The sequence below is a fragment of the Vicia villosa genome, linkage group LG1, assembly GCF_029867415.1.
Source record: "Vicia villosa cultivar HV-30 ecotype Madison, WI linkage group LG1, Vvil1.0, whole genome shotgun sequence".
NCBI lineage: Eukaryota > Viridiplantae > Streptophyta > Magnoliopsida > Fabales > Fabaceae > Vicia > Vicia villosa.
The window spans coordinates 160,131,895-160,149,684 of NC_081180.1; the positions used below are offsets into that span (position 1 = coordinate 160,131,895).

General features: G+C 34.1%; 1 protein-coding gene and 1 pseudogene across 2 annotated transcripts; both read right to left on the minus strand.

Annotated features, from left to right (window-relative positions):
• Nucleotides 1–5,855: 5,855 nt before the first annotated feature.
• On the minus strand, nucleotides 5,856–6,605 carry LOC131619661 (zinc finger protein ZAT18-like; annotated as a pseudogene).
• A 2,478-nt stretch (nucleotides 6,606–9,083) lies between these two features.
• LOC131619668 (kinesin-like protein KIN-5B) lies at nucleotides 9,084–15,926 on the minus strand. Of its 2 annotated transcripts, none has more exons than XM_058890748.1 (24): nucleotides 15,736–15,926; nucleotides 15,419–15,607; nucleotides 15,081–15,210; nucleotides 14,799–14,954; nucleotides 14,351–14,691; nucleotides 14,134–14,272; nucleotides 13,677–13,774; nucleotides 13,428–13,584; nucleotides 13,263–13,332; nucleotides 13,099–13,175; nucleotides 12,772–12,825; nucleotides 12,606–12,686; nucleotides 12,422–12,533; nucleotides 12,253–12,339; nucleotides 11,862–12,037; nucleotides 11,608–11,769; nucleotides 11,353–11,460; nucleotides 11,089–11,247; nucleotides 10,919–11,002; nucleotides 10,603–10,808; nucleotides 10,320–10,421; nucleotides 10,128–10,237; nucleotides 9,868–10,019; nucleotides 9,084–9,522 (listed from the first exon to the last, which is right to left on the minus strand). In XM_058890748.1, the coding sequence occupies exons 2-24, from the start codon at nucleotides 15,595–15,597 to the stop codon at nucleotides 9,307–9,309; spliced, it is 3,156 nt and encodes a 1,051-aa protein (XP_058746731.1). In that variant the 5' UTR covers nucleotides 15,598–15,607; nucleotides 15,736–15,926; the 3' UTR covers nucleotides 9,084–9,306. The 2 variants fall into 2 exon arrangements, with proteins under 2 accessions (XP_058746731.1, XP_058746725.1); XM_058890742.1 differs by having other exon boundaries at nucleotides 15,419–15,635.
• Nucleotides 15,927–17,790: the final 1,864 nt, after the last annotated feature.

Genomic DNA, 17,790 nt, shown 5'->3' on the forward strand with positions numbered 1-17,790 from the left:
TAACGAAACGCCACGTTGCTTGTATGCATGTGCTTCGAATCCTTGGGGTTTACATCTGTCCTCCTTGATTCAAACGGAACTTTTCGAAATTCAAACCTTCTCGCTCGAACCTTATTTGATTTGCAACAACGTGTCTTTCGTGAGAATGTATCAAAATACCTTAAGTTTCAACAATCTTTGTATTTCGAAGACTACTCAAGGCTTCAAAGACTATCTATCTCGATTCAGCTTCGATTTAGGAATCTTCCTCGTATGTAACATTCTCAAAAATAGCCATTCAAAGCCATCCTTTCTCCGAAACTTAACTCTTCGAAGAATATACAAATCATTCGAAATCTCCAGCTAACACGTTCCCCTTGCAACCAATATACACCGAATTAATGGACAACCAATCCATTCCAAGAATGACATCGAGTCTCTTAAGAGGTAAACAGATTAGGTTGATCAGAAAGTCACGACCACTAAAAGATACTGAACAATATTTACAAATCAGTCGAGCTTCCACCATATCATATGTTGCCGAAGAAATAACCATAGGGTCGGGTAATGGAGTAACTCCCATACCAAGTCGGTAAACACACTCTGTGGAAATAAAAGAATGAGTGGCTCCACAATCAACTAAAACACATAAAGGTTGGTTGTTAACATAACACGTACCCACAATGAGATTGTTGTTCCCCTTGGCCTTCCTTGCATCTAGAGTGTACACACGACCTGAAGTCCTCTTAGGAGCCTTCTTTCTAGGACAATGCGAATCTGCAATCTCCGGTATACTTCCTCTTACACTTGTCACAAAAAGGAGGTCGAGAGGATTGGTCACCAGGGCCTTGTTTCTTCTTTGATGGAGAATTGCGGGGCTTTAGATACTGGCCCGATCTCCCTTGTTCTCTGAAATTAGTCATGTTCTGATTCCTCTCTTCTTGAACCCTATTCAAATTGTTCTCAGCAACATACCATTGCCTCAAACACTCAGCATAGCTGGTGAACTCTCTCTGAGACACACTATGAGCAACGTCAGCCCTTAGACCTATCAAGAACTGATCGATCTTCCATAACTCATCAGGAGCATAAACAGCCTGTCGTGAGTAGTCAGCCATGTCTTCAAACTTCTCAGCATACTCGGAAACAGACAAGTTGCCTTGCTTGAAGTCCTGAAATTCTCTTTCTCTTTGGGTCCGAACACTGTTGGGGAAATACTTCTCCAGAAATGCCGCCTTGAAGTGGTGTCAATCCTTAGGAATCTCCTGGGTAGTGAAATAGGTAGATGCGGTATTCCACCGCCTAAGAGTCGGTCCTTTCATCTTCTGTGTAGCAAAGATCACTTTCTCTTCTTCATTACACTGGATTACCTGGAATATCCTCTCCATACTAGCAAACCAATCATGAGCTAATACCGGGTCAAGACCACCTGCAAACTCTGGAGGATCCATTCTAAAGAAAGCACGAAAATCTGGTCCAATTGCAGCTTGTGCAATAGGAAATGGAGCAGGAGGTTGTTGCCGAACATACCTTGCATCATCTACATCATCATTTGATTCTGCTGTTGCATTTGCTGCACTATCTGTTGCCAAGGTACGCCTGCATTTCCAGCTTCTTGCCCGGGCTCCACATTCCTAGTTCTGGGCCTTCCGGGACCTCTGTGATGCTCATCCATCTCCCTATTTGCCCTACACATGGAATCGAGTTGATCAGGCTCAATGCCATACATAAGACATAAGGAATCATGCCGGCTATACACATACGAGGCAGAATTGCTCTGCATTATGATGTGTCTTTAGCAAAGCCGAGAATCGACCAGCTCTGATACCAACTGTAACACCCTACACATATATGTCTAGAATAATATGCATAAAGTATTAATTATGGTTTCATAAAGACAACAAATATATAACGTCGCAGCGGAAAGATAATAGTACATCATAAGTACAAGGTACAAAAAGCCGAATGTATCGTGGCCAAAATGATAATACATCCAAAATAGTACAATATCCAACAAGGGTACTATAAAAGCACGAAAGATGAACAAAAGATAACATCTAGCAATAATGTCAAAGGACTAGTCCGCCTTGCCTTTGCCACGATCTTGCCTCAAACCACCTGAAAAAGATAGAATTGGAATGGGATGAGATTACTAAATCTCAGTGAGTCCGCCTATCTTATTAGTTCACTCGGATCTAAAGGGTACATGCATAATAAACTAATCTACCATTGGTTCGGGGTTATCCTCACATCCGGTACAAATACGGAGCAAACAAGGGATTTGTCCACCATTGGACTCATCACGTTACAAATACACAAATATATAACAAATAAGTATGCAAACCCATACCCGTGTACGGGGAATCCAGAAACGCGTTAATGCCTCGACTAGGTTATAAAATACACATCCTCGATGAGTTACACCCATGCATATTGCCAAGAGACTCGTATAAGCACACTGCAAGAGTAGTTAAGCGGGTTTGCACAAGCCTATTTGGCCGCGAGATGACATTAGCCGAAATGGTGTCATTGTCCCGATAACCACCTTTACGCACGTGTGTTCACACCAAGTACCAAACCGTCGTCTTGACGCATAAGCCCATCGGCCGAAAGCCTAGTGCTTAGTCTACTTGACTTCACTAGAGGTGGGTTACAGATTATGTATTGGCCTACTTAGCCACATAACCCCACCATACCGAGCACGCAAGTGTGTAAACACCAAGTGAGTAAAATGCCACGCGACCCTCACAAGCACACTGCAACTGTAGCTTAGGTGTGAGCCCAAGATCACACGATCGGGGCTGTCCCATTGATCACAAAGCCCGGGACGACTCGTTGATCACAAAGCCCGAGTCATAAACCAACCTAGCCCCCGGCCCGTTTCGATTCAAGCATACACACACGTATCAAGCGTAAAGCCATATAAAACAAACCAATCTGAATGTTTAGCCGAACATTGGATGCCAACGCATTTCCATACCTTGTCTCATCATAATACTCATAATCAATCATAAGAGAAAAGACAAGAATTATTGAGTTAGCAAGCTTAACATTACGCATAACATACATCCTAAGTAATCGAACGAAATTAACGATAATGCGTGTCATAAAACACCACACTTTAAACATACAGATGTGTACTAATAGTCAAGGAGGAGTTCGGTTATGATTAGAAACCAAAACTGCACCCAGGGGAAAGAGAGATAAAATTCTGCTCAGCATCGTCTGCTTAGCGGACTGCTAGTGGGCTTTCCAGTGGCGAAGCTCAAATGTTCTTCCGCTTAGCGACTTATGTTCGCTTAGCGGGCTCGCAATTTTCTGGAATCACAAATAGCATCCGCTAAGCGGCCTTAGCCCGCTTAGCGAACCATCACAGATGCAGGAAAAACGCATAGCTCACCAGTTCTGCCATGGGGTACCTTAACCCCTTAAATTCACCTACATGCACGGAATAAGGACATATCCAGCCAATATATAGTATAATCTAGCAGTAAAAGACATTAAAACATGTTACTAGCAAGGATTCAGACATTCTTTCTCAAAACACTTAAACCCCAAAAACCCCCAATTGGATCAAAACCCCATTTTCTATCTAATGGACTCACCTTAGGTTGAAGAAAGGCTACAAAAATCAGAGATTGATGGTGGATAGAGCTTGATCAAGGTGCATGCAATGGTTGGCTTGGTTGAACTCCCCCCTTTCTTCTTTCTCCTTCCACGCTTCCTTTCTCTCTTTCCTTCTATTTGCACAAATTCTAATTTTTAAAAGGAGTGGAATGAACAACCAAACATACTCTAGTTCTATTTAAGGAGTGGAAAGACTATAATGCCCCCATTAAAACTAAATAGCTTAATTATCATTTTAAGCCCTTTATTAACAATGTGTATTATACTTATACTTTACTTGTTAAATTAATTTTAGTAACAGGACAATTATAATACCGGGTATTACAACAATATTTTTCTGTCTCTTTACTATCACAACACAAAAATCAAAACAAAAAACTCACCATTCCAGGAGACAATCCTCCATTGTAGCTTTAAAGTTGTTTACTACGAATATTTGTTTCACAAATTGGCTTTCTTCATTATCTACATATTCATTAACTTCCTTGGTAGCTTCTTTAGAAACTTGCTGCATGTTCAACATCTCTAACTGCAATATCTTAGACTGTTGCACATTTGCGTGCTGTATATTTCTTGACGCCTCTGAGACCTAAATCATATTTGCCGGAAGTCAATAATACTATACTACTTACTGTACAATATGAATAGCACAAAACAGCTACAAGGAAATGAAACAAAAGGATGATGTAGTCTATAAACCATAGCAGTTCTCTTAGATGTCAAGTTTGCCAAAATTGTTGAAATTTTCTCTAAGGCCTCCTCCTCATCTCTCGCAGCGTCCTCCTGTTTCAGATTGAAGGAAGAAAATCAAGCATCAAACACGAGTTTGACCTTTTAGGATTAAGTATAAGTAACAGTGTTTTCTTACCTTGAACCTTATCTCAAAATTAGCAATTGGTGGGACCTCTCATTTTGAGTTTCTTCTACAATTTTCATTACTCTCGAAGTCTGCATATTAATGTCATCGAAGAATTTTACAGTTGCCTCTGAAACCGCATGCGCCAGAATTGTACTTTCTTGTAATCCCTACTATGATACATATTGATATAACTATTTTTATATACGAAAATAAGTTACAATAATTTTTTTAAACGGGAATAAGTTACAAATATTTTTATAAACGGAAAAAATTCTAACTTATTATTCAATTATTATTATAAATCGGAACAAATTACAAATTTGGCAAATGAGAGTGAGAGACGTATAATATAAATTCATACTGGAACTGTACGATAGCACGAATTTCTTAGTATTACAAATTTCATATTGGTTTCTAATGCATCGGTTTTTTAAATGTCCCTTTTAAAGACTTTTCATTGCTATTTTTATAATATACTATTTCAAATTATTCTATTTTTCCTTATATATAGTTAATGTTTTTTAATAATTCAAAATTATGACACTTAAATTACATTTTTCCTCTCCATAATTTCCTTCTGTTAAATGTTTTTTATTCAATATTTATAAAAACTTAATACTCTCTTGGTTAAATATGTAGATTGTTCAAGTATATGAGTTATTTTTATTTCTCATTTTTGTTTCTCAATTTAACAGATGTAGATTATTCATCGTAATGAAAGACTTTGTAGGTATAGATCTATGGGTAGACGTGAACGCATCTATAGATACTAACGGTAAACCGTTCATTTTATTGTTCATCTTTTAAATATTTCTTTTGCTACTTTTTTATAATAATTCAGTATATAATTCATTTTTGACTAAATTGTAGAATATTTTAAACAAAATTTGATTAACATTAAAGACTTAATACTTTTTTGGTCAAATATATTTTAATCTAAGAGTTCTTTTTATTTTTAAATTTAAAAGTCGATGTATATTATTAGTCTATATTTGGAAATATGTCAATGTTAATCAACTGAAAATTACAGGCATAGATCCACGGGTAGATGTGAACGTATCTATAGATACCAACGATAAACCATTCATTTTAATATTCATCTTTTAAATATTTCTTTTGCTACTATTTTATAATAATTCAGTATATAATTCTTTTTCTGATTAACATTAAAGACTTAATACTATTTTGGTCAAATATATTTTAATCTAAGAGTTCTTTTTATTTTTAAATTTAAAAGTCGATGTATATTATTAGTCTATATTTGTAACTATGTGAACATTAATCAACTAAAAAATAAATTCAAATTTGACAAATGAGACTGCACGACGTATAATATAAATTCAGACGCGCACGGGTATCCTACTAGTTGGGAGGAAAAACAGAAGCCAAATACTCAATAAATTAATCCATAAATGTTTTTACATACAAAAATAGATAGAATACAAATGTAGTGAAAATATGTCCAAAAATTTGGTGAGATACTAAAATCAAAACAAAGAGACATTTACTTGTGGTGCTTTATTTCCAAACAACATCTTCAAATCATTTTCTAAAGGTGTCAAATTCAAGTCAAGTTCCAAAAACATAACCCTTATACTATTCGATCTTTTCAAACCAGGAGAAGATTTTGTTATCACTTGATGATTCAAAGAAGAGGAAGAAAATTGTTCATTATTAATTCTATGCCTTCTCATATGTCCACCCAAAGCTTGACCCAATTTGAATTCTTGTCCACACAAATTGAACACTTATGCATTTTCGGTTGCTTATTTGTATGATCATACCCCTTGTGTGTTTCATCTCCTACAAGTTTGAGTTTCTTGTGACTTGCCCTATGACCACCGAGTGCTTGAAAAGATGAGAATTTGCGGTTGCATGTTTTGCACTCAAACTGATCTTGTAAATATGTTTTGTTCTTTTGGTGTTGATGGGTACGATAAGAAGACAGTAGCATTAGACTTGTTGCTAAATCCATGCTCTCTTTATTTACTTCATTTTCTCTCTGTCTCTTCATCATGTGAATGTTTAATAATGTATGAAATGGTTTGATGTTAATGTGGAACACTTGAAATAAAACACATCTTTATATAGACTTGTGATTAAAGTCAAAAAAGGAAAACGTGGACAATGGGTTTTATTGTTCAACTTAGAAACTTAGCTTGGTCTTTTTAGTTCAACCGTGTACATGAATTAATATAGTAATAACATTTAATAAGTTAGACTTTTTCACTTATTGTAAATGACGTGAATACCCTCAATGCTTGCGTAATTGCTGAACATAAACAGCCTCCATGATTGAACCTTGAGTAGTAAGCTACTAGTTGAACAAGAACAATGCTCCATGAAACTTCCACAATTTAATGTAAGAATATTCTTATACAGTTTCTACTAGTATAATAAACAAATAAAATAATTATGTTGAAAGGGCATAGCAACTTCTAATTAATAGTTAGTACATTCATGTGCATGTGGGTGGCAAATAGATGTTTTTCTTTGTTTCTTTGTTTTCTAGAAGATGTTGGAAATGGAAAAAACCTAACGTGTTACTTTGTAGTTTTAGAAGTTGAAAAGTACTATTAAAAAAACGGATATTAGAAAATAGAATCAGAAAATTTCTATTACACCCTTATTTAGTAGTAGGGTACACCTCTAAAAATCCTTTAAAAAATTGGATTTTTTCAGAGATATATCTTCGAACACATCAAATTTTATTTATTGTCAAAATTTAGTTTGGAAATGCATCTTCAATTTTTTCTGAAATTAATTCGGCGATGTATCTCTTAAAATACACCTGAAGTGAATAATTGTGAACCGAAATTTCAAAGAAAATTATCGGAACTAGTAACATGAACTAGCATTTTATTCGTTCGGTCAAGGTGTTTTCTTCATGAAAAAAAAGTTGTGCCAATTGATTTAAACAGATACATAACAAGTATTTACGAGATTTATTCATGTTAGTCGGAGAATTGAACAACTTTGAAGGCATAAAAAGTTTTAGTTGAACATCCTCAGCTTAGTTATGTGAAAAGACAATAAGCTAGAGGAATTCATATTCTGCTGATATTCTTAAACTTTGTATTTTGATTTCATAAATTCCACTTTATAGACTGGCAATAATTTACAATGCGAACAAAATACATGATTCAATGTTAATGCCTTGTGTATTAGTTATTATTATGTATCAGTATTTTTGCATTCACCTCAGAAAAAAATTCAGAAATACATATGTCAGAATTAAATTTTGGCAAAAATGATGAAATTGTGCATTCAGAAGTGTATCTCAAAAATATAGGGTATTTTTGACATTTTGTCAGGGGATTGGAAGAAGGTTTAAAGGTGCGATGAGAAATTTTCAAAAGAAATAGCTCCCATATTTTCTTCTATGAACCACATACTCTGACAGGGAGACCGTGACACGGCACGACACAGACACTTTGACACCGATAATATTGAAAACATAGGACACTGTTGCATATAACTTAATATTTGAGTTTCATTTATCCATATATTGATCAAAATTAATGTTTTTAATTCCTTATTAATAACTTGGTTTCAATACATAATTAACCCTTTTAGATGTGTATGAGATTTATCCAAAAAATATATAAATGTGTGTAGAAACAAAAAAAAAACAAATTTTTGTTTGAAACATTTGTCTAAGTTGTCGGACATATGTGGTATGAGTGTCATACGCAGTGGCGGAGCCAAGACTCCAGGGCAGGGGTGCTGCAAGAATATTTTTTGACAATAATTATTTATATTATTCTTTAGTCGGAGTAAATTAACAATTTAAAATATTTTAAGTCTCTTATTTGGAAATATACTCTATTTATATAAATAAAGAAAATAAATTATAATAGGAAAAAAATATATGCGTTGACTGTGTAAAATAATTTTACACTGTCAACCAACCATATTTTTTGTCAAATTATACTACAAATTTAAAATAACTTATATGACATGACATAATGATATATTTCTATTGAATGACAGTATAACCATTTTTTTATTTTATCCTTTTTTTAATTACATAATTACATAATGTATATTATATTAGTTATGTTTACCCTTTTAAATTTAAAATGTTATAGATTTTATTTTTCTTATTTTTAAATTTTATAGAGTTTTGTTAATATGTTATAATAAGTAATTATTGAAAATTGAAAAAAAGTAATGTATGAGAGGGAGATTATGGTTAACGAGAGAGAAAGAAAGTATTTATTATATCAATAAGTAACATTGAGAGAGCATTATTATTATATAATATAAACACTAACATGTGAGAGAAGGGTACACTGTCGTAGAGAGAGATAGCATAGCAAAATACTCGGTGCAAATTGTGAAATTTTAGGGGGTGCAAAGTGGTTATTATTATAAAAAAAAAATGAACTAAAATTTCAGATTTGAGGGGTGCAGGTGCATCCCCTGACCCAAACGTGGGTCCGTCACTGGTCATAGACATTGATTAAAAGAGTGTCGAACTAAAAAAAAACTATTTTTTAAATGACACTTGTCTGACTTTTCTGACACTTCTTTGACTTTTCTAACATGTGTCATACAAGTGTCGTGATAATAAGAACTTAGATAGAAATTGTGTTACTTTTTGAGATCTTAGAAATAACGTAACCCGTGGAAATTTCAACTAGATTTCCCACCCTAGTTCCAATATTTGAGGTAGCTACAATTTATTCTCTCTACACAGACAAAAAAAGGAAAATACAAGTTACATGATAGGAAAAATATTAGTTCTTACATCACACAAGTTAGTGGTGCTCATCAGATGATGAGCTTCCCATCCTCTTCATAGAACTAGCTATGATATTCATCCAACAACCCTCCAACTACATCCTGTCTATTTGTCTAACTAGACAATTCACCTCTGCAAAAGGAGTTCGATTTTCAGCTGGATGCGAAATTTTGCTCTCGAAATGGGCCCATTTTAACCGGTTCTCTGCTGAATCGTCTTCAGTTATTTGTGTCCTCATCTCCTCAATGGATGCAAGGCTAGGGACTAACACAATTTTTTTGTGAGATGTTGAACTTGTGTTCTTGTCAACCTGTTCATAAACCACAAAACATACTTTAAATTTGTGGATAATTCACAACATACTTCCTCCGTCCCACAATGAATGACCCATTTAGAATAAAATGATGTCCCAAAATAAATGACCCATTACAATTTTCAATAAACTTTTTCCAATTCTACCCTCTAATTATTAAAAGTTTCATCATTTCCAATACATAATAAGGGTAGTAAAAATATTATTCTCTCTCTTACTTTTAACCATTTTTCTTAATCGGTGTGAAATGGTGGGCTGGATCACTCATTGTGGGACGGAGGGAGTAATAACTAACAATTACAACGAATCTGCAAAATGTCAACAAAAGTAAGATATGTATACCAGGTAATCTTTAACAAGGGATTTTTCGGCTTGGACATGGATATCTGATATATCTCCATCATGCCTATCTTGTAATGAATTAAGCTGTTTCAACCACTGAGTAGTCATAGAATCAATTTCCTTCTTATTCTCATGGTCCAACATGAATGCACCTAGAATTATTACATATTTGTTCAACTCAGTCATATATGTGAAAGGGAGAGAAAAACAAAGGTGTTATAAGATGGAGATGAACTAAAAATGCAAGAAATTCAAATTACCATTCACGTCTTCTAGTAGGTTACGTGTTCCTGCATCATAATCTGAATCCATAGATAATGACGCAGCCAAAAACTTTTGATCCAGAGCATGGTTTGTCGAGATGTTTTTCCTGTTAATAATATTAAAACATGTTTCACTCTAGATTCTATCGCAATAAGAAAAATCTAAAACACTAACTAGCAGAAACTTACTTCACTGTAGATTCTATCTCTGCAAGATTATTCTTGTGAAAATTGTTGAATGACAAGTGAGCTTTTTCCCATTGCCTCCTGGAACAGTCCACTGTATTTGAACTGCATACCATATACAAAATAATTGAAGCTTTTCTTTGAGATAAGCAGAGTCGAATCAAAAATTCAATAATTTTATAAATAGGAATATTTGTATTTTGTTGTCATTGTTAAAATGAAAAAATGACAATATTTTTCTGTCTCTTTACTATTACAACACAAAAATCAAAACGAAAAAACTCACCAATCCAGGAGACAGTCCTCCATTGCAGCTTTAAAGCTGTTTACTGAGAATATTTGTTTCACAAATTGGCTTTGTTCATTCTCTACATACTCATTAACTTCCTTTGTAGCATCTTTAGAAACTTGCTGCATGTTCAACATCTCTAACTGCAGTCTCTTAGACTGTTGCAAATTTGCGTCCTGTATATTTTTTGACGCCTCCGAGACCTAAATCATATTTTGCGGAAGTCAGTAATACTATACTACTTACTATACAATATGAATAGCGCAAAACAGCTACAAGGAAATGAAACAAAAGGATGATGTAGTCTACAGACCATAGCAGTTCTCTTAGATGTCAAGTTTGCCAAAATTGTTGAAATTTTCTCTAAGGCCTCCTCCTCATCTCTCGCAGCCTCTTCCTGTTTCAGATTGAAGGAAGAAAATCAAGCATCAAACACGAGTTTAACCTTTTAGGATCAAGTATAAGTTAACAGTGTTTTCTTACCTTGAACTTCATCTCAAAATTAGTCAATTGGTGGGACCTCTCATTTTCAGTTTCTTCGACAATTTTCATTACTCTCGAAGAATGCATATTAATGTCATCAAAGAATTTTACAGTTGCCTCTGAAACCGCATGCGCCAGAATTGTACTTTGTTGTAATCCCTACAATGATCAATTAAATTTATTGTTGCATTTATTAAACTATTGCTCTAGTATTTTTGTATAAATGCAGAACAAACTCAAGTAAAGGTAACAAATGGAACATACTTCCTCTTGCTGTTTAACGGAGAATGTTACTAGCTGTTTTTGTTCATCAAGAGAATTATGGATGTTGTCGATCACATCATTGGCTTCAAGAACCGCGGTGGCAAGAAACTGTAAAGAGGGACTAGATAGGTGAGCATGGAAACAGTAACAGTTATTTACCAAATATTTTTAGTACTCTTTGAAAAACCAATGCCTGCAATCAAGCTTGAAACTAAAACAGGAAAAGAAATTAATATTCTTCAGTAACTCAATTACATTCTCAACAGCCAATGTCTGTGATGAAACTTTATTTTGTATCTGTTCCATATCAGAAGAAGCTTTTGTATGCAATGTATTTGCTAGCTCCTTCAGGGTCCCTACTCCTGAACTATAAATTTCGGTCATTTTCTTGATCCTTGATTCCAAGGCTTGTGCTGCCTGAAAAAGGAATATCATTCAAAAATCAAATGATGAATGGTCATGACATGGAAAATAGAGTACTGAAGTGAGATTCTGTTTAGTTTTCTTACATCACTTTTACTCGCAAGATGAGAGGAAACATGATCTTCCATGCATTTAAGTTGTTTCTGTTGTTCAGAAATAGATCCTATAATGGTCGCATGCAAATCTTTTAAGCTCCCATTTAAGAGAGATGTAAAATTCAAGATTATTTTTTGGTTTTCTGCCTCCATCCTTTCTTTGTGATCTGCAAGAAGAAACTGCTTTTAAGATATCCTGGTCGAAATAATGCAACAATATCTTGCAAAGTAGTTCTTTTCACAAACATGTAACAAATAACACCATGTTAAGATATGCTCAAAGCTCAATTTTCAAATCCCATGAAACATACTTTCTTACGAAAGCGCGGCAAATTAGGAACAAAAAAATTATGGTAGCAAAATCAAGAGTTAATAATCATACCCAACTTTGAAGACAGTAAATTAATATCATCTAATGCGTTTTGAAGATCCATAGACATTTCCTTTGCACGTTCAATCAAGGAATTTTCTGTTCACAAGCAAGATAAAGCAAATAAAATATAGTGAATTGAATAAAAACAGAATAAATCTTTGATCATCAACTGATTTACCTGATTTCAGTAGCTTGGAAATTGTGCACTCCTTCTCCTTCAACTTTGAAACAACTAGCTTGTAATTCTCTTGAAGATCGTGCAGGTTCTTGCTGGTTTCTTCCAAATTCACCTAAAGAGTAATTTTATTTGATAAGATACGTTTATAAACAAAATGATGGAGGAAAATAACAATTCTACGCACCTTGCAATCCTTAAGCTCATTTTCTAAATCCAGTTTCTGTTCTTGCTCTGTCAAATAGAGCTCCCGGAATTTGTCCACTTGCTGCAAATTAATGGGAAGAAATCATTTATCAATGAAGTTCCTATAAACAATAGGAAGAAATCACAACCAAAGATTTGGGGAATACTTTCTGACTAAGGTTGAGGTCATTCTCTAATTGCTCTATCTTCTCATTCCTTTCCTGCAAGAAGGATTGATATAAAGCAAATTAAGCTAGGGAAATTGAAATAAGTACCAAGAAAGATAGAACATGCATCTAAATATGGATCTTTCGTAAGAAACTACATTATAAACATGCCCATAAAAAAAAATAGCATATTGAGAATTATTTGAAAAGTATTTAAGTAGAGGTTTTGCTATCCCCGGATTTGCAACGATCCTTGAAATTTTTCCTAATAGTATTATTATTATAGTATGTAGATATGCAGATATTACTAAATAAAAAATAAAGGACCTTCTTTTCAGCTTCTTCCGTGGCAAATCTTTCATGGGAAATATATACACCATTCTTTTCCCTTGCTGCTCGAACATCTGCAATCAATATTCACATGAACAAATATATGATACAACGATCTTCCCTTCACCCCTAAACATCAAATAATGGTAAGTGTACTGTACCTTCTTTCATTCTCTCGATCTCAATGTACAAGTCCTTCAATAAAACAGCCTTTGAAACTTTTTGGTTTGCCTATCAGAAAAACATCAGCGTTATCTCAGCATAAAGAAAATACTTCTTTTATAACATTATCTAAGGGGTTATAGCAGTAGTAGGTAGTAACTGACCTCAGGCTTATTCTTTATGCTTTTTGCTCTACTAGCATAATCTAGGGTACTTAGTGTTTCTTCCAAGCAATAAGCAGATGGGCTAATAGTAGCAATTATGCATGTTTTAGTTTTCCCTCCTAATGAGTCTCGCAAAATCCTTGTAAGTTTACTGTCTCTGAAATAACAAGCAACCAAGTGGCATGCATATTACGGTAAATGTTTTAGTAATAACTAATAATAACATTTGAAAACTGTGTTAATATAAACCTGTAAGGTACATGGGCAGAATGTTCTACAAGGGCATTTATCACACGCCCCAGGGTGAGTAAGCTCTTGTTTATCTCCCCTGCTTCTCTAGCACGGCCCTGTAATCATATTGTTACAAACTTAATGTAAGATGAACGGAACAATTTAATTCACATAATAGTCGAGACAAACAAAGAACCAAAATCAGAAGAAAACCATGCTATGTCTGGAAACTATAACAAACATTTCATGTCACTTTGCCCTGAATAAACATCAGGCATACAATTTCTTATAAATGAGAGGAAAGAAAATATTAGAAAGTCTTGCAAAAACTGAATTTTTTAGACAATAATTTCTAGCCCATGTTAATACTAGTTCCAAAACTTAACTTTCTCGTGCAACACTGTAACTTAATAAACATATATCTATAAGCATAGACTTTATCATAAGTAGAGTATATTAGAAATTTTTCTTTTACCTCGCGTGCTCCAGAACGCAATATATTTTCCGATCCAGCCAAATCAACAAGATTAAGCTTGCCACACTTAATCAACTCCTCATCTCCAATTACAGTTTCTTTGACATAGACAGTAATGGTGAACACTGAATGGGAACGGCTGCACCAAAATACATTCATGTAAATAGCTTCAACTAACATAAATTCCAACAACAAAATTAAAACGCAACTAAGCTACCTGCTTCTCTTGTTAAGCAATGTCTCTGCAGTGCGCCTCTTTGATGCTCCTCGCTCCAACAGAGTATAAATTTCATTTACACTATATACCGACTCTTCTTCAAGGCCTCTTAACATCACGCAACCTTTTCCATCTTCCATAAGGGCTACAGGTTTCTTGATTCTTTCTTCTATAGGCCTAGAAGAATTGTCTTCTGAGGACAATAGATCGGTTATTTCTTCATTATAAAGCTCAAGGAATGTGACTTTCATGCTGTAGTCAGCATTCTGGGCTTCTAAAATATCAAAAATTTGACGAACTGCTCTCGGAATAACACCAGCCTCAGCAGTTAAATCACCACTCTGTATATAAATCACGACATAGACATTATAAAGATCGGAAAAAAATCAGTGATATAACATGATACAAACTTTTGAAGGGAATATAGGTTGAGTGACAAAATGAATACCTTATTTCTCATCCCACCCTCCATTGTATAAGTTTTACCAGTCCCTGTCTGTCCATAAGCAAAGACGGTGCAGTTGAAACCATCAAGAACTTCATTGACAATTGGGGAAATGGCTTGATCGTATATCGACCTCTGTTGTGCTTTAGGTCCAAAAACCTTACCAATCAAGTTAAAAGAAAGTATTCGTTAATCAAATATTAAATTATACGATAAATAAATAGTAGGCAAATCAATCATAGCTTTAAAAAAGAAAATCGAAAACAGAGGTTTAAGCAAGCGTACCTTGTCGAAATTAAAAACTCGATCTACCTGCTTGTTAGCTATATTCTGCATTACAATCACTTCCCTTTTGTTTTCATTACATGACACAACCTTAGGAACATTACCCTTTTGTTCTTCATCACTCAATGGCCTAAAAACCAAAAAACAAAAAAAAACTCAAACCAAGTTACACAACTAAAATAGCTCAAATCAAGTTACACAACTACAGTAGCTCAAACAAAGCTACACAGTTACAGTAGCTGAAACAAAGTTACACATGCACTATCCCAAACCAAGTTTGATAGTTATGGAAATGTAAAAACAAAATGCATGGAGTGAAATTGAAGTAGAAAATGGACCTGCATCGAAGCAAAACTTGCACATTAGTCTCTCTATCCTTATCCTGACGGTGAGAGTTCCGATCAGAGCCTTTTGAATCTGGTCGCCGTCGTTCCGGTCTCGGTGTCAGAAATGGAGTCGGAGATGCTGCCATCATCCCCAATCCAACTTTCTTGGACTGATCTGGCGTCATTGACATGATTTTCTACCTGCAGAAAAACCCTAATTAGCTTGAAACTGTAAAAACAAAAACAAAAACAATCATCAGTCTCGTACTCTCGTGTTGTAAGAAACAGCGAAAATGAAGAGGAAACAGATAATTAAGATTAAAGCTTACTTGATTCTGATCGGAGAATCTGATAAAAGATGGTGGAAAAGAGTTCGATTTTTTTGTTTGATTTTTTTTTTTTTGTTTGAGAGGGGAATTTAAATTTGAAAAGAGGAAGAATATGGGTGAAGGGTTGCGTTGCTTTATGAAACGGCTACTCGTTGAGACTTATTTTTTATAGTACTATTTAGCTACGCTCTTCAGCTCTTGAATCCAATATTCAAACTTTGGTATATTTTTTTATTTAGTAATTTTGGAGATGAAATTTGAATTTTCTTTTTTTGGGAAACTAAATTTGAATATTAAATAATGATAAACAACTATAAATGAAAACAAATGCTATGTATTCAACAAAAAGTTATATCTACATCAGCGGTGTTTATAAGAATAAAAATAGAATTATAATTAATGTAGGTTTGATTTCTATTTTAGAAGAGATAAGAATATTATCTAGAAGCTTAAAATTGATTATGACATATTTATTCATTAAAAATTTAATTATGTATATTAGAATTGATTTTATTTAAAGTCAAAATTAATAATTTTTATTCTAAATTAATCCGACTCTTAATTTAAGTATAGGTCAAATTACTTTACATTTACCTAAACATAAATTATTTTAAATTAACTCTTAAAAAAATTGTCCTCATGAAGGGTTTGAGGCATTTGACCCAATGGTTTTAGTCGTTTGAGCAACCAAGCTCGTGAATTACAAGAATTACACATATTGAACTACATGATTCACTCTTATAACTTTATTAGAGATAAATCTTTTAATAGTGATGTGTTTTCTTCTTATTTGACATATATTACCATTATATTAATGGTTCTCAATTTTTACAATAATCGTGGTACTGTCGTAGTAGATCAACATAACTAGTATAGTTTTTTCACATAAAGGGATCTCAGCTAGCAAGCATCTTAACAAACTTGCTTCTTTACTGGAAGTCACTAATTTTATTATTTCGGACTCCATTGTGGACTAAGCCAATATATTTTGTTTATTTGAATTCCAAAATAATCTCCTCCAACTATATTTAATATATAGCCATTAGTTGCTTTTGACTAATCTGATAAGGTGTTTCATCTAGATCATGTTATCCTTCAAATACAACAACATAAATTTGTAATAATATAATTTGAGATTCATGGTCCTTTTCAAGTATCACATGACTCTTTTAATAGCTTGTGCATGCTCATTACTCAGTATACTAATAAACTGCAGAACAATCTCACGCCATATGCAATGTCAGGTATAGTACGCGAGTATTATTCTAGACCAATTTCCCAAGGTGTTACAAAAGAATTCAAAACAAAGGACCAATATCTTGATTATGATGCATGGTTCTCCTACTTAGCTCATATATCTCGAATGGATCACTGCCTCTTATCCATAAGTGACCTAGAATGGAGTTTTATTAGTTAATGAGTGAGGGCGCACTACTACAAAAAGGCATTTGACAACGGTTAGAATACGTATATAATCACGCAGGTCCAGACGTTGTTATGTAGCGTGTTGTTGTTTATGTGGTACTTTCAATCACGATCATGTTACCGTTGTAGTAAACTGGAAAGTGCACCCCATATAACAACAATTAAGCCTAATAATCGTTGTGATATTATTTATGAGTAAATGTCAATTGTATCATACCAGAATCAACAATACTCCATTTTTTAATTAATATTAAAATTAGTTGTATTAAGTACACAATTTCATTAAGTACATCAAAATATATGTAGAATGAATATCTAAGAATGGAAGAATAAATTTGAACAGCTCGAGGTAGGCAAATGATCTTTCCAACTTCCAAGAGAAAAGAAAGTGTATAGAATTAAAGAACTAATAATGAGTAAACTATGCATGCATCTGTTGGTTTTTAAACTTCCAAGAGAAGAAGATGAAGAATCAGAAGGTAACCGTTATCCAACTTAGTGGACCAAATCGTGGGCGAAAACTTATTGGAAGAGTGGAACCGGTCCAGTCAAGGTAGTCGTTATGCACTTGGTCACAAAGTCACGAATGACTCTTGGAGGACAAGTAAACCTAGTAGAAGAAGAAGAAGA

Bases quoted from the DNA above. Each gene is read 5' to 3' on its own strand.
- LOC131619668 (XM_058890748.1), bottom strand. From the start codon at position 15,597: ATGTCAATGACGCCAGATCAGTCCAAGAAAGTTGGATTGGGGATGATG. The intron at 12,534-12,605 runs GTGCGTAGAATT...ATTACTCTTTAG, and splicing joins ATGAGCTTAAGGATTGCAAG to GTGAATTTGGAAGAAACCAG. The intron at 10,422-10,602 runs GTGAGTTTTTTC...TATGGTATGCAG, and splicing joins GAGGACTGTCTCCTGGATTG to TTCAAATACAGTGGACTGTT.